Here is a 23,158-nt window from a genome sequence, read left to right as displayed (position 1 = left end):
GACAACAAAAAATACTTTGATTTAGTTTCAGATTATAAAGATTAAATAAGTTTATTAACTCTGTTTAAATCAATGAACAGCGCAATGGATTTGTGCACAGCCACAATCACCGGGGTACACTTTCATCTCGCCCCAACCAAAAAGTCGCCCCCAGCAAGCTCGCCCACTCCATGAGTTGCCATCTAACAAAGACACCAAATGAACAACATAAATATTAAGTAACTGCTTTGCAGGTCTTGTATTCGACAAACTCAAACACTTCATTCACCATTGACACAGCGATTGTAAACTGATAAATAAAATTAAGATAACTGCATCAGTGGTTTTTAAACTGGTTGTTCCTGATGGACACGAACAACAAATGTGTGGCTACTCAGGTCCAAGGATTGTGGCTTAGCACATTTGCATTGTTGAGCACAAACGGCTGGCAAGCTTAACTTTTTCTTTGCTTACGGTTAGCAGCCTTTACGAAATAGAACTTCTGCTATTAATGTCTACCCCGTAAGCAGAAACCGTCTGCTCATAATACAGACTTCTGGTGGGTATTTAGTGTGTACGCGCCAAAAATACTCTCAGCCAATGACAAGACTTCATTTGACCTCAAAGAGGGCGCTGTTTATGAGCCGGGTTTTTATCACCGATCTTTAGTCCTTTTCGAAACGAAGACTTTGACACTGGATGGATACCGGGTTTTGACTGTTAAGCGTATTTGAAGTGAACGCAATTTTAAAACTCGCATGACAGCACGTGTTCAACGCGTGCCGTGCATATCCTAATTTGCAGAAGAAGTATGCAATTAATAAAATAACTTAAAAGAATGGTTAAGGAACCGTTTGATTGTTGTATATAATCCTATATAAATGTAGTTGTCTACAGTTAAACCGTGAACATTTTCAAAAGGTGGTGGTCGCGATATTTATAAAATAGCCGAAAATCCGGAGCTTATGTCCACACATGAATAATAAACGTTTTAGAAATACACACGTTTTTATTGCCGTAGATATCAGAGTTATTACCAAACGTATACAGACCATGAAATGGACATCAATAATCTTAGAGGAAAAAGAGTCGTTGATGAAAATTACTCAACTATGCAAAGATATTATCATGGGGTTATGTACTCATTTCGCATATTTTAGGGTCAAATATAACCAAAAACACACAATTGTGGTAGAAAAATTCAAATTTTATTCCAGATTGAAATATTTAAACAAACTCATTTTCCATGGTTGTTTCTTTGTAAATTGGATAAATGAAGGAAGTGTAAGCCTTGATCCCATAGGCAAAGAACCATATCGATCCCGCCTCATGTTACTATTATATGGTAAGGCATATTCGGAGCAAACACCTGGGAATGAGGTCAAGAAATACCCCTTAAATTTTATACTGTTCACAAAATACGAAAGACGCAAAAGTATTACTGTCAATTCGTTTACAAAACAAACAAAGTGTGATCCAGAACTTGCCAAATATTTATTCTGACAGACAAGTTGATTTGTGATTCACATAAAAAACTCCAACATAAAAAAATAATAAAAAAACAGCTGAACAATGATACCCTCTATGGCAAATAAAAAAGATGATGTAAATTTTCACAAGATTTGACATTTTCTTCCGTTAAACTGTGAACTAAAAGTGCGTGCATGAACACTGAGCTCTGTGGCTAAGATTGTGTAAACAAAACACGTGACGTTAGGATTAACATAATGTATAGGAAACTACCAAGTGGTGTGCAAAACTAACGGTTAGACAGCTGGAGATAAACGACGTGGAACCTTTTGGTTGTTTCTTAAATATAAACAAAAATAATTAAAAAATCACACACTGCTATTCTCATGATTAATAGTACTAAAACTTATCACAAGTCATGTGGTCTTGAGAAAACATTTTACAGTGGAATGTAATGAAAATACAAAGAATTGCAGTTTAATTCTAGACTTGTTTGAGCAAGCATCGTTATAGCGTACAGTTTTAAATTTTCAGCCAATATTCAACTCCTTTACATTCTGAACAACACCATCTGGCACCTCCTCAAAATGTTGCTGAAGTCCTACAACCTAATTCTAAATGTTGTTTTAATGTACCTTACATTACTGTCCATCCAACTTCATTGTTCTGGAAAAAAAAAACTTAGAAAAGACTTTAAAAAATAATAACATACATTTTGTGGACATTTTGCATCATTCTGATTTTATTTGATCCTTTGGCTGTTTAGACCTGAGAAATGCAACGACGTAAAAACTACCAAAAAGATAAATCATTGTCATACAAAAGAATATAGAATAGCCGCAGAAACCATGATACAGGTAACCAACCGTGCAGTGCACCAGTATGACGAAGAATTGCGCAATCTGTAGCTGGGTCATTTGTTTCTTCCATGAGGGCGGGCTATCTGGATTTGCTGCGCACCGTCCATAGTAGAAGTAAAGACAAACGTGTATGAGCGAGTTAAGACCAAGGGAGAAAGCAACGGCCGCCCATGGCGTTAAGAGGTATGAGAACTCCGCGAGGTTTATCATACTGCCGTGGTGATACACGTGAAGAAATGAAATCTGCCGTCGTTTATGGCGTAGAATCATAAAGACGGTGTCTAGAAGCTCAATGTATTTGGCTATGCGGTAGAGTAGGAAGGCTTGCTTGAGTACCAGTGTAGATTCCATGCGAAATACCGACCCGGCGTCGTACATACCGTAAGCGAACATGGCGAAGGTACAGACGCTGAGTAGACTACATGCATAGTTATACACCACCAGAATCTACAGCAAAATACAATCGTTACGTTCAATTTAGTTCTTGATTTTGTTGTACATATTCACTATGTACGCAAGTTACCGATGCACTTTTTCCTTAATAATAAAAAATAAAAAATGTCAGGGTTATTGGGGAGATGACATGGCTTTATTTCACCTTGTGCATCGTTTACTTACCGGTCTCAGGGACATGGGTTTAGAGATCTTTTGATAAAGCGGAGATAACAGCACCATTAGTAGATACCCGACCATAATGCCAAATGAATACAGGTGGATAAAGGTGTTTAATACTTTCTGTAACCCCATGATTGCACGTTGCCGTTGCCGTTGCCGTTAGTCCTGCTTGTCCTGACGGGAAAAGTAAACAGTTGAAATTGAATATTTAAACTCATTTGTTTCAAAATAATGTGGTAGCTGGAAACATGAGAGCCGTGTCCTACGCAAAGCGGTCTCCATGAGATTCTGGTTAAATAAAAGAAAGCAGCTTGAATCTGTGACTGAGAGCCATGTATTATTTAAAGAGTAGCTAAGCGCAACAACATTTTGCTTACAATACCAGACAGAAAGGTTTACCAGCCGAAAAATTACCTTAAAATAAATCTTTTTCCCCTTTCTATTTTTGCCTAGCAGAAAACGTTTTAAAATTTAAGCAATATGTTCTGCTTAAGCATCTTAATGAAATTAATCCATGGCATTATTTTTATGGCATCAGGATCTGCCAGAGTGCCAGCATCCTTTGTCTACAAAGTCGGTATGCCAACTGTCGATGTCAATACAAATTTAATTAGCAGATTCATCAATTATTCATATTCATAGCGCAAGGACCAGATCATCCAGATGGCAGCCAATTGTAAAACTTTATTTTAAATATAGTTATTTTTAATAATTAATTAAGCCTACGTAACCGAGGCATCACATGGACATGTAAACAACACACTTAGATAACAAAAAAGTGAGTTTATTGTTGAGAGTTAATGCAAAGCAAACCACAGGAAATACTTGACCGGCAGAAGCGAGCTGACATTGACAACCTCACCTGACAAGCACGGCCGGGAGGGGGCTTGCACTTGCAACAAAACTCAAACTGGTCCCGGTCTCTTGTGCCGCTGGACTGGTGGTAGGGTTAATGAACTCAAAGTCAAATTATAACGCTCGAGCTGAATGGGTAATTTTCATGATTTCAATTTCAAACGGATCTATCTGTCCCTTTATCTTACCTTTATTCAACGGCTTCAGCGTAAGTGTAGAATACTTGGGGCAGTAGGGGGATAATTTAGAGTTCGTCCCGTCAAAAACAAAAACCACTCAATGTACACCATGACACATGTTGTGCGACTCCCTGACTTAGTGGCACTTTGGTCTAACAGCAAAATAACCACCAAAGGCGGGGTCTGACTATAAAATCTATTTTGTTAACAGAGGGCGCTCAACCTCCAAAATAACTGGTGCAAGAGGGCCGCTTGACTTTTAGTATTCTTAATTCCATTCAGATTTATATCTTAGAATTGTTGTAATTTTCCACCTACGCTTTCACCTCCCTTTAACCCTGAATAGCGTGGGTGTAGAGATTTGTTGGGAACCAATTCTTCCTATAATGTTGTCATTCTTGATCTCGAAGAGATCACTGTGTTGACATTGGTCAGCCAAACAATGGAGGTTTCGAGAATAAAAGCAACTTCAGAAGTTCGAAGTTTTGCGAGCAAAATTCAAATATTAATGTTATGCTCTAGTTACAAACATCACCGAGCCATCTTCCATAGAATTACAGCTAAACAGTAGAAATGAGAACGACCATGTTGGCTTGACGTCAGAGTGACGTTAGTCGCCCTGTACAATGTAGTGCACAGATTGACCAATGAGCGACCACTTTTCACCTCTAGCCGCCCAGGGCGCTATACTCAGATGACATTTTGCAACAGGTTTCAATTCACACCAACAAAAAAGGTTGTTCCTTGGTGCTTGAACTTTGGAAATGATGTTTAACCTCTATGTGAACCGGGATGTTTGTGTGTTTTCTATTTGAAAGGGTGACTGCTTCACGACGTTCTGTTTTTCTCTTGCTCTCATGAATTTGTTATCAAATTTGTCCCAATTCACCCTTTGATTCACACTGACAGTGCCGTAAGAAATCATTATCAGTCGACTCTATCTAATCTATAATTGTTTTTATGCGTGCGGTTGCTTGCATGCTTGACGGTTCATAGTTTTATACCTGTCTCTGTTTTGTTAGTTTCATATTTTAGTTTTGGCAGATCAGCGGAGGGACAGTTGACAAACGGTTAGCGTACTCTTAGTAGGCCAGCGACCCAATCAAAATTTCAGGCACGACCGTAGTCTTTTGTCAAGCTCGCGGCTTGGTTTGCCAGCTTCACAGAACCACGAAAGTCTTGACAAAAATGCAGTCTTTTCTCGAAGGCTAAAACGGCTAGAGTACAATTACAAACTTATCACACCATTACTTTGATGATACCTTTTTCCCGCAACCCCTTTTGGGATCGCGGTGTGCAGAAATTCAACGGCAACGCCGCGAACTTTGACAACATGCAGTGTATGGCAAAAATTAATATGGGCTTCCTTCGCTTTGCAATTACATCTTTCTTTCTTTCTTTCTAGCCTATTTCACCCCACTGCAAGAGGAAAGTCTCTTCACCGATGAGCTGTCTGGAAGCAAGTTATTACTTTCAGTCAAATCGTAAAGTGCGTCATTGGAAACGGGGCAATGCTCTCACGAACTCCAGAAGGCATTGTAAGGAGGCAGTGGGCGACGTTTGCGTGGGACGAGGCGGGGGAGGTTAAACACGACAATGAAAATCTCTACAACAATGGTAAACACAAATTACATTCTGGGTAACTGGCTGAACAGTAAAAATAACTGCAAAACTTTGGTAATCTTAAAATCTAATTACTGCATTTTGTCTGTTTTGTGGAGAAAACTTTCCTGGGTCAAAATGACCCATTAATGATCCGCCGAGGTCAGCTAATGACCCTGCAATGCGACTTGCGAGTCAAGATACCTGAGTGAGCATGACTCGGTTTTCATCCTCTCCAAATTTGTTTATTTGTTTTTTTTCCAAAACCACACCCTCATATTCCTTTTAAGTTAGATACGAAGCCAACATTCTTCTAAGTGCATAGTCCCTTTTATCCCGTCTCGATTTTTTCCCTTGATAACTCGTGTTCCTTCAATAGGTAGGAGCACAATACTTTACAGTACTTCGACTTCATACAAAAGGTATTAACGACTTCATATAAAAGGCCTTAACGACTTCAATCCCTTCCAAAATGTATTCACAAGAATCTGTCAGCCCCAACCCTCCCCGCAAGGAGGCATCTTAGGGGGGGGGGGGGGCGGAAAGCATTACTCCGCACCCATCTCTCAAAATCTGCACTCACTCAAGCTCAAGTTCACTATTGTTGATAAGTTCTGTTCTAGATAGTTAGGGCGAAATAAGATTGTTATTTATTAGATAAGAGGTTCCCACAGTAGAAAATTTATACACATCGAGAGAAAAAATATATTAAACAACTCACAAATCATGAATTGAAAGTGTAAAATACACAGGATGGATTGCTCGTGACCGTTCAAAGGTGAATAGCTTAGAGTCAGTTTCTAGTTTTATTTTTGTTAGCGGCAACGTCAGATACAGAGAGTTTTACAATGATTTACGTCAGCTAGAAACTGGATGACGCGAAGATAGCTTTGGTTGGCAAAATGCCCACCCTCCCTTCACCCGTCACCTGATCACAAGACACCAATCAGAGACGACTTATTGGACACCCCCAAAAAGTGACATTAAAAATACCTTATCTCGTCGTGGTTATAAAAACCATTTGCGTCTCTGAGTTTTCACCACTTTATGATCTCTTGACTTTCCTCCAGACCAAGTTAGCAGTTTTTTGCAGCGGTACTTTTTTGGCAAGATGGTTTACTTTCTTCAAGTTTGGCTAGTTCTGGCTCTTCTCGCAGTAGCTTGGCCAGCAAGTCTGCCGATAGCACATGAGTGCAACTGCGACGCAATCGAATACAAAGGTAAACAAGAGCAATACCAACATTTGCAACTTTGTTTGTTTGTCTGTTTGTTTGTTTGTTAACCCACTAAAAGATTTTCCGTTGGATGGCCTTGTCACAATTCTCTGTGGATTTTTGTGGACAATTTCATTTCAAAATGTGGTCGCGTATTTTATTTTGCCGAAATGTGGGGCAGAAATGGCCTCATCACAGGAAGAATAATCCGTTGATGGAATAAGCAATCTAGTAAAGGTATCCGATAAAAACGTTCTCAGAATAAAATTTGGAGGGATACAAATCAAAATCTTTTTGCATAACCACATTACTTCGAAGTGAAATGATTTACAAAATGCTTTACACTATCAAAAGCTGCTGTACCTTTACCCAAGTATGTTTAGTACTGCCAATAATTTTAAGAGTTAAAACCAAACTTTTTAATCACAATGTTTTCATGTAGAAATGGTGACTCGATTGTCCCTTCTTGAAGCAAGTGTCTCCAGTCTTAAGACGATTATCGTCAGATTGAAACAAGAAACTAACAAGATGAAGAAGCTGACTCTGGCCTCTCTGAATGTTGCTCTGACTCCTGAAGAGGATCAATGTAAACAGTCGCAGGAACTGTACCATCTTATTGAAGGTAAACATCTTAATCTTAATCAATACTTACGACGTGTCGTGGCGAGAAGTAATGTATAAACCAAGATTTGGGAAAAGGGTATAAACTGTGCTAAAAGCTGGGTGTCCATATTGTTCACTTACAATACATTTGTTAAATGGCAGCTTACCGCTGCCTTGTTGTTGATTTCTAATCATACTTTACCTAATGGACCAACCTCGTCACAAACCCCCAAAACAGTTCCCTCACTCTGCCTGATCAATGAAGACAAGATAATTATGTCATTGGCTTAGTGTTGTGTGCATCGCGTACACATGTGCACGTTTCCATTGTTTTACATCAAAGATGGCGGCCACGTCTATTTCTAGTCAATACATGTTATTGTTGTTAATTTCCAATCATACTTTGTCTGAAAGATCAACCTCGTATCCCTGTCTGTACCACCAGGTCTTTCTATCCACATTGGTGTTGGACATGGATCGTGCGAGTTAATGGGAACGATCCAGTACCCTGCCGTATCGTGCAAGAACCTGATGGAGACGTGCCAACAACAGCCTAGTGGGTTGTATTTCGTGCAAGGATCGACTTCTTCACAAGTAATGAAACATTTTCATTCCACAATAATAATCCTGTCCTGTTTAGGAACAGTGCATTGTGATTTTAAGAGCATTTTTTTTTTAAACAAATGCAAATCTCTTATATTTATAGCCACCCAGGCTCGCCCTAAGAACTTAGGAACACGATCAGTTCCCAACACTTTTTATACCAAAAACATACGTACGTCATAATGTTTGATTGCCAAAAATCTGGAATATTTCCTAGGGAAAAATAGTGCGGAGTTCAACTTCAAAACGGCGGCATCGAGGGTGAGGTGCCCGCCTAAAGTGATCGCCGAAAAATGGCATTTCATGATGGATTGGTACACAAAAAGACAAATATCCCACAGGCCGGTGGACATCATTTCATATCCTTGCTGAAATCAAAAATCTTTCACGAAGTAAGTGCCTCTTAATCATTGCCCTTTTCCATCATATAGGTGTACTGTTTGATGGACGAGTTCGGAGGCGGCTGGACACGTTTTGGAAAAGGCGGCATGGAATCGACATGGAACTACAGGGACGAGGATGAAACCGAGGTAAACCTCGATCTCATCTCACCCCAGGACATCAAAATGATCAAGGTGTCTGACTTCAACACCTTTAAGATCTTCACAGATGTAGAGTTTTATCTTCAAGCCGAAGATTCGTCGAATCCATCCACCTTGATCGCATTAACTCTGCCGTCGCTCGAACCCAAATCTATTAGCATTGGACAAGGACGGGATCACACCCACTTGGAGTTGACGGAGGAAGGTTGGTTCATTGATTCGTTTTTCCCGCCTTTATTTTCCAGCCATTTTCACACTCGTGCTAGTAGACTCCGTTTTCTTCACGGGGCTGTAGTTAGCGGTTGGATTTTGGGAAAGGTCCCCAGTTAGAATAGAGATTGTAAATAATGGGCTGTTGGCAATTTTTTTAGTACAAAATAAAGAGGGATGAGTGCCCCGATCGCATGGTGCTTACACAATGTGCGCATGATGACCAGTTGGTCAGAAATGGAAGTTTTTGATCATCTAGCCCCACCTTGTTGTGCCAGTTGTTATGGCTAAGTCTAATCATAATTGCCATTAAATAGACCGATGTTAAATGAGAACCATAACAGACCCAAGGTGTGCTTCGTCTTACCGTACCTTGGCCCAATTTGCTATTATTTTTATTAACGCAGTAAATATTACATTATTGGTTTTTACTCATATACCGATGACCGATGTGTTTTATCACTATTGTATTCCCGTGTCCGGTGGAAAAAATATCACAGGCATATTTTTCAGATGATTTGCTTGGCAATGTTCTGCAGAAAATGAGCATGGGACGAGTCAAAAATTCTACACCTAAAATGGTAGTTTGGCTTTAGCTACGTTTGGTGCTTGAGTAGTTCGATGAAATAATTTAGTTACTATCGCATGGTATTTACGCCATCTATTATTCTCTCTTTTCAGGCAATCGTCTTGCTTGTCGTTCCGGGACAGCCATTTTGACTCAGTGCGGTGAGGGGAATTTACCGCCGATCGACATGCCGTCTAAGCCGCTCGTGCTAATCTCAGTGTTCTTCGGTCCCCGAGCGGTAGGCCAGGGAGCCGATGGGACCCACGGCTGGGCAAGGAATCGCTACACGTGGTCGGGCTCTTATTATTACCTCTTGGCCAAGTAGGAATGAAAATCATATTTATGTGGGATTTGCTGTAAAAATAATTTATTATACATAATTGCAATTTCCTAATTACTCTTTCCATAACTTTTTAGTGTTTCTTCTATTTTGTAATAGCCTATTAATGATGTAAACATATATTTTTACAACTTACTATGATTTCAAATGAATTTTACGATTATCCAAACCCTTTTTTCAATGGTTATCTTTTGGGGGGCCCCGAGAGCATTGTTTGTTCGTCCAAAGAAAGTCGATTTTGTTTTGTTTTGAATAATTAACCAATTATATTCGTATGTTTGGGAATAATAAACCCAATTTGGTAGGTCTAGAGTCAGAAAAAACACAACACTTTCACTGGATTCAACTTTGTTATCAAAATATGTCTGCACTAACAAGATTATTGCTGTTTCACCATTGTTCGACCGTCCCAGTTTGTGAGTTTCCAAGAACATGTATTGGGGGAGGGGGGGGGGGGGGACATAAAACCATTGATCCCATGTGTTGTGTAACGCATGTAAAATAACCCAGTGCACTTATCGAAAAGAGAAGGGGTTCTCCCAGCTAGGTGCCTGGCTGTGGCTGGGTTTTTTCCACACAGCTTCTAAAATGTACAAACAGCTCAACAGATACTTAAAACATGAAAGATTTCTCGCAAAAATATAAAGTAGCAAAAACAATCAAATATTATTATAAACTGCAAGGGAAACTGACTGGGTAAATTAAAAAAATATGGCGCTCTACGTACACTACGTATAAAATTATAGTTCCTGAGACTTAATAAATACAATGAATCTTTAAATACTGTTATGAATATTGTGTGTATAATTTCTACGGCTGCCGACCCGTTGGGTAGGCTGAGGAGCGAGTTCAACCATTGCTCAACCATTGCTTCCTACCATGGAGGTCAACCTACTATCTAGATAGTTTAGCTGAATCAGTTTTAAAACATACATTTTAGCACAATGACTTCGAATAAATAACACTAAATAGGCCTAGTCATAGAAAAGTCAAGACTCAGAACTCTTCCTAAGTTCTAAAGTTCAGTGCACGAAGGTGGGGTGGGGGCGACTGTGTCGGGGGCGACTTTGTTAGGGGCGACTCTGGCGGGGAGAGACATTGTTTTGCGGCGAGTTTGTACAAAGAGGGGCGGGGTTGCTGGGGGCGACTTTGTGGGGCGACTTTGACGGTGGCGATACCGCGCGCGGAGTATTAATGATTTTTCGGAATTCGAGAGAACGTTCTCAGTCGCGGAGTAGATTACCGCAAACCAATAAAGTTAAATCATGGTGGTATAATACTACCTCACTGACCCGAATGAATTTAGGGTCACCGGTCAGTTAACCGAGTGCTACATGCTTCTAAATCTAATGAGTTGAGAGTTAAAGTAAAGTACAACTACCAAGTACAAGGGATGATGTAGCCTACTGCAACTTACTCTGACTCCGGGCCTGGCTGGGCTAGGGGATATATTGCACACTTAATAAACACAATAATATGGAGGTTGTTTTCAACAATGCAGTGGTATGGATAAAATTATTCAGGTTTAAAGCCAGCCGAGTTATTTTGCAAAAGGTTATAAATAAAGTTTTTAAACTTACCCGCACATGCCTTTTTTTCCTTTTGAGCACCGCGTTGTCAAATAGCGCCACCAAGTAAAACAAAGCAAATGCTAACCATAAATGAACGGCTGTTGTGTGTTAGTTTCTTCAGCGTTCCTTTTTCTATTAGCAAAGAAACGCCTAATCCAATTCTACGCGTTTGCGAAACAGCCGTTGACTAATGGTCTCTGTCACATAACAATGCAATGGCGACTGACTGAGCTGTTCCTGTACAAAATTATTTTTCTGATATAACTTACTTTGCGGAGAAAACAACACAGTTACGTCAATGCCTGCAGCATTTTACGTTGGACTAATCATGGAAAGTGGCTCTACTTCCTGCGTGGACATGCTGGTAAGAAACAAATGTATTTTGTAATGTTTTTTGTTCTTTTATTTTTATTTTTAGCATACGGACGGCAGCAGACCGCCAGCACACGCCGACCGGTCGGTGTAGTTAGAATAGTTGTCTACCGTCAGTGTGTTGTTGAATTATGAGGTCTGCTTTGTTTGGAAAATTTGTAATTAGATATATAGTAGATTTCCTATTTTTTACAAAAAGGAATATCTCATTGAGGTAAATTATTTCATATCGAGTGAAAAAGTGGTGGCGCCATACAGAGACTTTTCCCCTTTGCATTACCACTTGACCACAATGCTGATGTCCAAGTAGCTAGAGTAGCTAGAGTCTGTTCGAATCCTTTAGCAGAGGGTACCAAGACACAACGAAATGCCTATATAACCACCGATGCAAATCTACATAATGTACATCTTTGAACACCTTGAAAGCCATTGGACAATTTTGGAACAGAAAAAAAAAAAAAAAGGTAACAGATTTACAAATAACTTACAGGGTTTACAGAAGGTAATGGTGAAAGACTTCTCTTGAAATATTATTCCATGAAATGCTTAAAAATTAGTTTTTGAGAAACATTGAAACAATATAAATTCTTGATATCGAGAACTACGGATTTATTTTAAACACATGTCATGACACGGGGAAACGAGCGGAAACAAGGGTGGGTTTTCTCGTTATTTTCTCCCGACTCCGAAGGCCGATTGAGCCTAAATTTTCACAGGTTTGTTATTTTATTTTTATATAAAGTGTGATACATGAAGTGTGGGCCTTGGACAATACTGTTTACCAAAAGTACAAGTTTCCCTTTTTTTAAAGAATGTCCTTTAGAGCAACCAGTATTAATGGCAGTCACTAATTGCCAGTTAAGATTCACCAATGTGGTAAATTTTTTGAAATTGTGTGTTTGGGTGGATTAAAACAAATAATGACAAACCAAATTTAGTTCACAAGCAAATGGATAATAATAATTTAATTGATAATAATTTGATTACTAATAATAATTTTTAAAAGGGGAAAAATGCTAATATTCAGCAACCTGTTTTATAATGAAATAAAAGGTAAATTATTTATTGTCATTTTCCATACTAGGCCTATGCCCATCAAGTCTGTAGTCCATTTTTTGTTGGGCCAAACAAAACAACGTGCTGTTTCTGATTACCCGACCGACCCTTACTTTGTGCAGCCACCCTTAATTTTTATTTTGCTTTAGAACAACAAACATCATTTGAAGTGAAAATTTTCTTAAAATGCTATATCAAAAGATATAGCGTACAATACATGTAGGCTTCTAATCAAAAGGTTTTATTGCCATTAAATTGAAGAGTGAATTTTTTACCAAACGTGTACTTTCCTTATAAAATGAAATATTCATCTCTTCTGTTCTTTGTAGGGTTTCGTGATATAACAGACTTCTTGAGTGCTTTGTGTTTGACGCTCGTTCCGACCTCATGCAGCGTTGTGTTTCATGGTTTGTCTTACGCTCTAAACGCTAAGCCATCACGATGCCGCTTAAAAAGATCGCAGTCACTCCGATTATCTCTAAGCAGACCAGCGTCATGGAGGAAACGGATGTGGGTCTCTGCAACCAGGGAAATGAGAATGACAGTAACAAAGTAAGTTCATCTATTTTTCTCTTTTGATTTGGGTTGGGGTTGAACAAATACAAAATTTACTAGAGTGGGACTTGAACCAACGACCTAAGGTTTAACTTGCCGAATGCCGACGCTCTTTTAACTATCTAGCCCTTTGTTGGCGGTCTCCCTCCTATTTTGGCAATATCTTTATTTGGGGTGACTTTTTGTTTTTTTCTGGAAACAAAATAAGTGTGCCACTCGAAAGTATTTTACATCAGTCTAAATAGTGTACTTGATGAAACTTGAAACATAATTTTTGGACAAACTGAGCAGTATGCCTGTTGCTTCCCTTTACCCAGGAGCAAATACGTACCTTTGAGGGTGGAAATAATGTTTTTATTTTGTTTAATAAACTTGGTTTTTAAGTCAATGATTCTTAGAACTGATCTGAAGTTCACTATACTATCCAGGAATCCAATTGAGATAATAAGGAACTAAGTTTTAGTTTAGTTGTGGGAGGAAAATCTTAGAGAATACCAGGGGAAAAAAACACAGGCTGTTTAATCCTTAGGAAGATGAGAAAAAATATCTGGTCTAGTTGATGTTCGCCTGTCATGAACATCACAATTGGCAGAAACTGTTGCTAAATGTCTATTACTTTACTTTATTAGGGTTTTTTATGTAGGATTTGTAACTTACTTTGCATGGTGGAAAAAATACAATGTAATGACTATCTCTATTGAGTTGTGGTGGTTCTAAAAAGAACAGTTGGTTTCAACTTGACGTTTTGATCAATATGCTCTGATCGTCTATTGGAGAAAGCCCTATTTAGGCCTAATTAATTTTTATATATTTTTTTGCTTGGAATAATGTGAACATTTTCAATTAATTGCGACAATTTTATCGGTTATAAAACGAGTATTAAAAATGAGGCCAAGTTCTTTCCATGTAATCCCTGCATTAAAATCAACAACACTCAAAATAGAACACAAATGAAGTATGGTAGGCCTACTTGTATTGCAATCAAGCAGAAAATTAACTGGTGTTCATACCTGTTTCTTTATTGAGAACAATAAAAGAAACGGTGATCTACAAATTGCTTTGAAATTTGTCAAGCATTGAGTAACACAGACCTTTTTTCATACGTGTCATCTCTTTTGCAATAAGCAGAGTATTGTAGGGTTTCCATGGAAACCCTTGGCATTTAATGATTGCATCTAATAAAATGGAACTGTAACAAAAGAAGGAAAACCTGTTTGAGAACATTTTTTTATACATAACAAAAGTTAACAGGTTGTCGTTTTGGGCCTGAAAAAAAAGAACAAGGCCATTTTTTTGTTTTTATCCAAGATGCCAGAATATATTTCTCCCCCAGGAGTCTTTGATTGTGAAAGGTAGACTCCCTGAATGCATTAAGAGAAGAATGAAGACACACTTGTTTTTAGTCATGGCTGCATTTCAACAATCTGATAATCTGAACATAGTACAGCGTATAGGTGTACATACGCAGTTCTAAAACACAACACATAATTTAAGTTTTATGTAAGTCAAGAAGCACTTGTGCATAAAATACAAAAATAGAAAAAGACATCCCATGAATTGGATCAATGGTAATCAGCCAAGACAGTCATGCACATAATGTGCATTATCTACAGGTAAAATATAGTGGGAAGAATCAATAAAGAGATAGTTCTACTGGCGATGTTCCGTCGTTCCATCGTATGTAATTAAGCCATGGCCTTGTCTAGATGTTGAATACATGTAGCTTGCTTTAATTTTCAAGTAGTTTGGTGTTTACCTTGAGTTTAAAGTATACAGTTGCAGGCCTTATACGTCATGGGGCAGTGGAGGCCCTCTAGTCATTGCCTCTATGCCCCCTTGATTGCCTCTATGCCCCCTTGATTGCCTCTTTGCCCCTGGTAATGGCCTTCATGCCCCTAGTCATTGCCTCCAAGTCACTGGTCATTGCCTCCAAGCCTCTGGTCATTGCCTCCAAGCCTCTGGTTATTGCCTTCATTCCCCTGGTCATTGCCTCCAATGCCCCTTGTCATTGCCTCCATGCCCCAGGTCATTGCCTCCATACCCCTGGTCATTGCCTCCATGCCCCTGGTCATTGCCTTTGCCTGCCTCTTGTCATTGCTTGCATTCCCCTGGTCATTGCCTCTATACCACTGGTCCTTGCCTTCATTCCCCTGGTCATTGCCTCCATGCCCCTGGTCATTGCCTCCATCCCACTGGTCCTTGCCTCCATTCCCCTGGTCATTGCCTCCCTGCCCGTGGTCATTTCCTCCATGCCCCTGGTCATTGCCTCCATGCCCCTGGTCATAGCCTCCCTGCCCCTGGTCATTGCCTCAATGCCCCTGGTCATTTCCTCCATGCCCCAGGTCAATGCCTCAATGCCCCTAGTCATTGCCTCCATGCCCCTAGTATTGCCTCCATGCCCCTGGTCATTGCCTCCATGCCCCTTGTCATTGCCTCCATGCCCCAGGTCATTGCCTCCATACCCCTGGTCATTGCCTCCATGCCCCTGGTCATTGCCTCCATGCCCCTGGTCATTGCCTCCATGCCCCTGGTCATTGCCTCCATGCCCTTGGTCATTGCCTCCATTCCCCTGGTCATTGCCTCCATGCCCCTGGCCATTGCCTCCATGCCCCTAGTCATTGCCTCCATGCCCTTGGTCATTGCCTCCATGCCCCTGGTCATTGCCTCAATGCCCCTGGTCATTGCCTCCATGCCCCTGGTCATTGCCTCCATGCCCCTGGTCATGGCCTCCCCTGCCCCTGGTCATGGCCTCCCCTGCCCCTGGTCATTGCCTTCCTGCCCCTGGTCATTGGCCAGGGCTAGATGTCTCGTCATTGGCCAGGGCTAGGTGTCTTGTCATTGGCCAGGGCTAGATTTCTTGTCCTTTTATGCTTCGTTTTTGAAAGGGCAAAGGCACCAAGGCATTTTCTCGTTGGCAAAGGGTACCCTATGAGGAAATTGTAAATTTCTACTGTGAGCATTACAAGGGCACCAAGGCAATGGCAGGGGGCAACGAAGGCAATCGCCTCCGTTGCCTCAGGGAAGTATCAGGCCTGCTTGTCATTGCCCAGGGCTAGATGTCTTTTCATTTTAGAAAACTAGAAATTATCATTTTTGTAAAGTCTGTGTTTTCAATACGGAACTTGAGAATGAAGAATCGCAGTGTCAGCATTTCCACGGTATTCTATCCTCATAGGATCTGAACATAAAGCCAGACATGTAGTTTTCTGTTGAGATTGCTATTGTAGTGTGTGTCTGTGTCAAATTTTAAATGTCAGATGACATCAGTGACTGCATCATAGTGCCAGCATTGTAAACAATTTCTTTCGCAGAAATAAATAGGCGGACCCAATGTAGAATTTTCTTTTCTTTTTCCTTGTGGATCATAAATGAATTTGATTCAATTTCCATAATTCCAATATTATTGGAATATTTGTTTCAAGTTTAATGTTAAATGTCTTGAATAATTAATGACGTATGAGCATAAAGTCAATATTTCTGAAGTCTTGCCTTCAAGAAAAACAGAGTCAAAATGTATAGCAGTTTGCAACAGCTTATAATTGTATGCGTTTTAACATTATAATATAGCACAATAGACCATGCAAATCTCATGCAAATTTGATTCCAACCATATTGAGTTTTACAAAACAAGTTGATGTCTGCATGGGTCTTATAATTTTTGTTTATGACAAACAGTGTTTGTGTTATCCCTCAAATGAAAAACATAATTTGTTGTGATTAACTTTACTGGCTGGACTACAATCACTAGCATTGGGGCTTGCGGTTTGGTGTTAATTTTGAGCCCCCCCTGAACATGTGCCTGCTGTAAAATATTTTGTGTTTTAAGACGCCCGTCGGTTGTGATTAACATCTGATGTCATCGAAAAAAATCCTATTATGCAAGACTTTTGACTGAAAAACATACTTAAAATGTGTTTTTCTGAGAGCTTTGAAGGTTGGGTTGCTACAATGTATGCACTCATTAATCTGTTCAGGCCGTAGCAGGGCCCAATTTCATGGTTTTGCTTACCGTAAGCAAAGAATCTTTGTTTGTAAATGGAAGCAGTGGAGTCTGCGCTTAATGCAAGCGTATTTCACAGAGGTTAGCAGGGAATTTTGCTAAAAAGGCATTCTTCGCTTACACAGCTAGCACATTATATTCAGAGCTTGCCCCATAAGATTATTTTTATTTTCTGTTTAATAGGCAGACCACTTAGACGTTTATTATTAAACACAACTTAGTTTTGACAAATATTTACCTTGTGTTTAATAATGAGTTGTTTTAAGGGGGGACTGATGTCAGGGTCGTAGGTAGCAGGGCTGTGGCTGTTCATAATAACATCACAATCATCACAATAGCACTGACAATGCCTTTTGTGATGTGACAACTGGTGCGCATGCAGTATCTGGGTTAGAGTTCTTAATTCTTGGTACAGCCAATGTTGCGAACAGTCAGAAGGAAAGCACGCTGTGCCAGGCGGGCCTGCCCAGAACTAACAAATGTTGCCCAGCACTCTGAGCAAAATACATTGTGCCGACCAGCACAGATTTCCCCCAGATTGCACTTAAGAAAAAATGGCCACATCGTCATACCTAAACATGAATAATTTTGTTGAACCGTTCCTCCCTATGGACTAAATTGGATTTAGAGCCCACAACATTGGTCTAGCTACACACTGTACATTGTACAACATGCACTGTTAGCATTATCAAAATTCATCTTCTTGAATGTTGTTTTTAGTTCTACAATAAAAATCATCTTGCAAGGCGAGCTGTTTATTACAACAACCACAAGGGATTATAATTTTCTCAAACTTCTTTATCACAGACATATTATTTTTCCCCGTTAGAGTGTGATTTGTATTGTATCCGATTATTGATTTGTTTGGTTATAAGCGCCGTGGGTTGATCCCTTCTGCATTGACCAATCGCAAACATGCGCCCAAAACTCTGGCACAATAAAAAAAAAAAACCTAGTTTCTAAATGTCAACATGTTTCTGACATTTTAGATTGCTACATGTACATGTAGGCCTATGTCTTTTTTATGTGGTGCAGGGCATAGATCTACACACGTACCTACAATGTAGCAAGATAGTGTTATGTATGTGTAGTACGTGTACAACCAATGTGGGCACCATTACATGTAGGTTGATGTAGTTGCTTAAATACTGGGAAAGGGCTTACAATGTGAATCTATTTTAAAACAGATAAATCTTTGCCTGATTTCCATGTACATGTATCTAAGCACTGAGGCCAAACAAGTTAATTGTTACTGTCACCATAGTGTTGTGTCATTGCTAAGCTATGAAGGGACAATTACCGAAGTAGTGACGCAGGGCTGTATGCTTCGTCTTTGAAAGGGCAAGGGCACCAAGGCATTTTCTTCTTGGTAAAGGGCAAACTGTGATGAAATAGCAAATTTGTACTGGAGCATTTCAGAGCACCAAGGCAATGACAAGGGGACACGGAGGCAATTGCCTTCGTTGCCTCCGTGAAGTACCAGGCCTGCGCTGATAGACTGATCGTTGATCTGCTAGTGGCGTTTACTTTGACAATTTATTTTTAGATAAATCTCAATTAGTGAAATCCGGGAGTGGGATTTCCAAAAGCACTTAAGGTAAATTTTGTTTACTATTACCAGTGTATTATGACGTCAGAGTTTGCTGATACTGTATGAAATGTCATATTAATTTTGCAAATTCATCTTTTGTTACATCGCCCTGTTTTTTGGCAGAATGATCCCAGGGGTTGATTTAACAAAGATTTGTCTTACCTAAAGTTAGGACGGAATACTCATTTTTACTTAGGACTAGTAAACTCCTGGGACTTGTCCTAAGTTAGAACTACGTGTTGTATCTTTGTGAGATTGACCCCAGGAGTAGTTGACAACGCACCCCTGGTGACATTTGATTTGGGTGGACAGCCCTAATCAGTCAAGTGTAGCTTGAAGTGACCGTCCAGCATTGTGGTATTAGGCAATCTCTCATTAAAATTTCAAATTCATGCACAGGTTGAAAATGCATCTGGTCGCATGGCATTATATTATAGGGCTGTTCTCATTTTGTACTTCACGCTCATTAATCCTAATCATGTAATTAACAAAATCAACCTCTACCCTTGCAGGTAACAGGTACCCATTTATACCCCTGGACTCACTTATTGCAATGATTTATATTTGTTACAGGAAAAAGACGAAAAACAGAACCATGCTAAGAAAAATCCTGCCTTCATCATGGACCCAAAAGACATCCCCAGCCAAGTAGATGGACAAACACAAGGAACACAAGGACACCAAAGCACTGTGCCTACATCAACAACAACCCCCGACAAAGACAATGACGAACTAAATAAACCACCCTTACAACAACGCTGGTCTAAGGGGGTTCTAACCCGTACTGGTTCCACACAATCCTCAGTCTCGGTGATTTCATCTAACAACGATATCTGTCGTATTTGTCACTGCGAGGGAGATGATGAGTTGCCATTGGTTACGCCGTGTCTGTGTTTGGGTAGCCTTCAGCACGTCCATCAAGCTTGCCTGCAACAGTGGATCAAAAGCTCTAATACAAAGTCTTGTGAGTTGTGTCGATTCCCGTTTGTTATGCAGACTAAGCTGAAACCAATAGGAAAGGTAAATAATATCAACACAACAGGGCCACTGTTTTCCCCTGTTTTTAGGCTCAAAACTGAAATGATTTTTGATAACATTTCATACGCAATTCATATGAAGAAATAGCCACATCCTTAAACTCTTTGAGTGTTCTTTTTACAATTATCAATTTTAAAATGTGTTTACATTACGAAACACATATGCCCAGTGTAGCACTTCTGCCTGCCGGAAAACGCACTGGAATGTACATTAAGAAGGTCTCTATTTTTGTAAACATGGTAACATGGTAAGTTGAAATAGAGATTTTGATGGCCCCAAAACATGTTCAAGTTGTGACAACCGTGACACCCCCATTATGTACTTATAGCCTTTGACAAAGACTCTGCTAAAGGATCGAAGTGTTAGGCCTCTTATGTTTGTTAACTTTTAGAGTATGTGAATAATTCCGTTTATTATCGTCTACCCACAGTGGGAGAAGCTAGAGATGTCAACAGGCGAACGTCGCAAGATCATCTGCTCCGTTTCATTCCACATCATCGCGATCACTTGCGTTGTCTGGGCCCTATACGTTCTCATCGACCGTCTGACAGCAGAACTACGCAACAGCAACGGCGCCACCGAGTGGCCGTTCTGGACCAAGCTCGTTGTCGTTGCGATCGGCTTCACGGGAGGTCTGGTATTCATGTACGTCCAATGCAAGGTTTATTTACAGCTGTGGAGACGGTTAAAGGCGTATAACCGCGTCATTTATGTACAGAACTGTCCGTCTGAGGAGAGGATGAAAGTCCGGCAGTCTAAAGTGGTACCTGAACCCCCACCTGCTCACGTTGAAATAATCAACTAAATTAAATCCTAGTGCAATGGACGTGTGTACATTGAAGTCATCCGACTGGTAAAATGGTACTGAAAACAATGGTAGTTGTTTGTGTGCAGCGCACAGGATGAGCTAATGAGATACCTTCTTTTTACCTCTATGAGAGAGTACCCTCATGCGGTGACATCGTATGCGTATGATTCAATTATTTAGTCTTCTTTTTGGGGATTTTCTTTTGAATGTGTTTTGAAATGTCCAGTTATAACTTTCATACATGAACAAAATACACATAGTAACCAATGTGAACACCCTATTTATTTAATAATTTTGTTGACATCTAATTTGTTAAGTCCAGGTGAGACCAGTAACCTTTTAATAGTCATCATGTTTATTCATAGAAATGTTCCAGTTAATTTAGGAGCTATGTCGTCATGATCAAAGAAGGCCTTTGTCTGCACATGGAATAGACCCTTCCCATGAAATATGTAAATTGCACATAGAGCGTGTGCACTAACATTTTGGTTGGCAAAATGAGGGAACATCGCACTGTTTTGTACCCAGCTAATGGGTGCATGATGCAGATGCGATTGCGCGTCTGCTGAGTGCACAACTCTATGGTGTTTGCCCACCAACAGGGTCTGTAGGCATGCGTGAATGTAATTAGCATATTTCATGGGAAGGGTCCATTACAAACCTTCACCAAATTACTGCACACCTATACATCCCAAATTGGGAGATTGCTTGCAGTACCGATCCAGATCCATGCGCACTCTATCTATTTCTATAATACGGGGGGAAGGTGCCCGCATAAAGCTAGAGTAATTCTGTATGTCTTTGATCATGACGACCCAGCCATTTAAACATGAAAGCCTAACACATACTACGTGTTGTTTGCTTATCAATCACTTTCGCAATACGGGTTGTATTTTACATGTAGTTGAAGTGTTCAAGGGTCCGTGACGTGGCCTTTTATCCGGTGGTGCATATTTTAAACAGATATGCAAAACATGACATATGTCTTTGATAAGTATGCTCTGTCCGGGAATTTTGTTCTTTGGGCAAAAAACAACAACCTAGAACTGACTAATTTCTGCAGCCTAAACAGATTTACCCCCCCCCCCCTCCCCCACCACCAACCCCACACACACAACAAGTATGCAAATTGACATACTTGTACATGTACATAGCTGGTTCTGGATGAGTAAGTACATTTCTAACCTCAAATATTCAAAAACATAAACCCCACAGGTATTGAATTTGGTATTTGAGAGGGAAAGGCCATTTCATTTTTCCTTTGGAAAGTCTACCTGGAAACCATTGAAGGGGAACCTAGACCAAGGGCTAGGCCATATTTCATAGAGTTGCTTTTTAGGCAGTAAATATTTCCTGCTTAGTAAAAATAGGCAGGATACCAGTCAAAGATATTACATGTGACATGGTATTTTAGCTGGTAGCCATATTCTTGTAAGCATAGTTTTGTTGTGATTAGATATTTTTTGTGCTGATAAGCAGCTCTCTGAAATTGGGCTCTGGGCTTGAATTCATACAGAGCCAAGATTGATCTTAACTTTGAATCGATCAATAATCAATCAGCTCTCAGATCCAAACGTATCACATGAATCAATGCATAGATTTTCTACAAAATGTAAAAAAAAATCTTGCCCAAGCAAACCATCAGAACCCATGAATGAATATTCAATCGTGACAAAGGACACTAAAAAAGACTTTAATGTGCAATATAATTGTTAATTTATCTCCAAAACTTACATCACAGTGTGATTCATGAATATGCATAGTTTTATATGCATAAAACACAGCATTTCTTTAAAAGTGTTACAACTCAAACCCAAACATTTGCCTGTTTGTAATCTTTATCATTTGTGCAATTTCATCTTGCACCGTCTGAAATGACATCTCTGACTCTCATGAATAATGCATATTATTCATTTTTAAAAGTGTGTCCAAAACTCTTGCATACGTCCACTTCTTTGCCAGTTTATGATATATTTATGATATATTTGTGCAATTTAAAATCTGATTTATACTTTTCTCCTACATCACATATCTCTTAAATTTATGCATGATTTAATTTGCATACAAAGCACCATCTTTGTGTGAAAATGTTGACTTAGCTCTTAGCTCTACATTGGCCCCCATGGTCCTTACCTTTCCTCTGTGTGGGTTTGTTGACCAGTTCAATTATAATGCCAAAGGCAAGGTTCATAGAAACTCATTAATTATATTTTGCTCGTCAAATTTACCTTTAGATCTGCCAATTAAGACCCTGTCCTCATTGCATTGCATGCAACCTGTTTAATTTGACTCGCATGATATAAGACTTTACATCAGCGACATTTAAAGTCAAATGATGTAGCAGACCAAAGTCCGCTGTTAAAGGCAGGGTATACCATTGGTCATTACTCCAAAAAATGATTGACATTAAAACTTGCTTGGTAAGAAGCACTGCAGTTGTTGATAGTGTATAGCATTTTGAGAAATGATTCCTTTAAGAGGAATGTGGTTTTAGAGAAAGAGATTCTAAGAAACAATTCTCAGATTG

General features: G+C 39.7%; 3 protein-coding genes across 3 annotated transcripts; 2 read left to right on the top strand and 1 right to left on the bottom strand.

The window, feature by feature from the left end:
• Positions 1 to 1,165: 1,165 nt before the first annotated feature.
• LOC117304133 (elongation of very long chain fatty acids protein 5-like) lies at positions 1,166 to 4,094 on the bottom strand. Its single transcript, XM_033788633.1, has 3 exons — positions 3,968 to 4,094; positions 2,928 to 3,098; positions 1,166 to 2,756 (listed from the first exon to the last, which is right to left on the bottom strand). Exons 2-3 carry the CDS (start codon positions 3,054 to 3,056, stop codon positions 2,181 to 2,183), a joined length of 705 nt encoding a protein of 234 aa, XP_033644524.1. The 5' UTR covers positions 3,057 to 3,098; positions 3,968 to 4,094; the 3' UTR covers positions 1,166 to 2,180.
• Positions 4,095 to 5,554: 1,460 nt separating this feature from the next.
• LOC117304106 lies at positions 5,555 to 10,063 on the top strand. Its single transcript, XM_033788607.1, has 6 exons — positions 5,555 to 5,575; positions 6,631 to 6,780; positions 7,217 to 7,396; positions 7,823 to 7,971; positions 8,412 to 8,727; positions 9,414 to 10,063. The coding sequence occupies exons 2-6, from the start codon at positions 6,672 to 6,674 to the stop codon at positions 9,623 to 9,625; spliced, it is 966 nt and encodes a 321-aa protein (XP_033644498.1). The 5' UTR covers positions 5,555 to 5,575; positions 6,631 to 6,671; the 3' UTR covers positions 9,626 to 10,063.
• Positions 10,064 to 11,434: 1,371 nt separating this feature from the next.
• Positions 11,435 to 21,704, top strand: LOC117303606 (E3 ubiquitin-protein ligase MARCH8-like). The gene is made up of 4 exons (XM_033787817.1): positions 11,435 to 11,575; positions 12,969 to 13,191; positions 19,359 to 19,805; positions 20,254 to 21,704. Exons 2-4 carry the CDS (start codon positions 13,081 to 13,083, stop codon positions 20,626 to 20,628), a joined length of 933 nt encoding a protein of 310 aa, XP_033643708.1. The 5' UTR covers positions 11,435 to 11,575; positions 12,969 to 13,080; the 3' UTR covers positions 20,629 to 21,704.
• Positions 21,705 to 23,158: the final 1,454 nt, after the last annotated feature.

The sequence above is a fragment of the Asterias rubens genome, chromosome 20 (assembly GCF_902459465.1).
Source record: "Asterias rubens chromosome 20, eAstRub1.3, whole genome shotgun sequence".
Taxonomy (NCBI): Eukaryota; Metazoa; Echinodermata; class Asteroidea; order Forcipulatida; family Asteriidae; genus Asterias; species Asterias rubens.
This window is presented reverse-complemented; position numbering and strand designations above follow the sequence as displayed.

Bases quoted from the DNA above. Each gene is read 5' to 3' on its own strand.
- LOC117304133 (XM_033788633.1), bottom strand. From the start codon at position 3,056: ATGGGGTTACAGAAAGTATTAAACACCTTTATCCACCTGTATTCATTT. The intron at 2,757-2,927 runs GTAAGTAAACGA...ATTTTGCTGTAG, and splicing joins AACCCATGTCCCTGAGACCG to ATTCTGGTGGTGTATAACTA.
- LOC117304106 (XM_033788607.1), top strand. From the start codon at position 6,672: ATGGTTTACTTTCTTCAAGTTTGGCTAGTTCTGGCTCTTCTCGCAGTA. The intron at 6,781-7,216 runs GTAAACAAGAGC...GTTTTCATGTAG, and splicing joins CGACGCAATCGAATACAAAG to AAATGGTGACTCGATTGTCC. The intron at 8,728-9,413 runs GTTGGTTCATTG...CTCTCTTTTCAG, and splicing joins CTTGGAGTTGACGGAGGAAG to GCAATCGTCTTGCTTGTCGT.
- LOC117303606 (XM_033787817.1), top strand. From the start codon at position 13,081: ATGCCGCTTAAAAAGATCGCAGTCACTCCGATTATCTCTAAGCAGACC. The intron at 13,192-19,358 runs GTAAGTTCATCT...TATTTGTTACAG, and splicing joins ATGAGAATGACAGTAACAAA to GAAAAAGACGAAAAACAGAA. The intron at 19,806-20,253 runs GTAAATAATATC...GTCTACCCACAG, and splicing joins AGCTGAAACCAATAGGAAAG to TGGGAGAAGCTAGAGATGTC.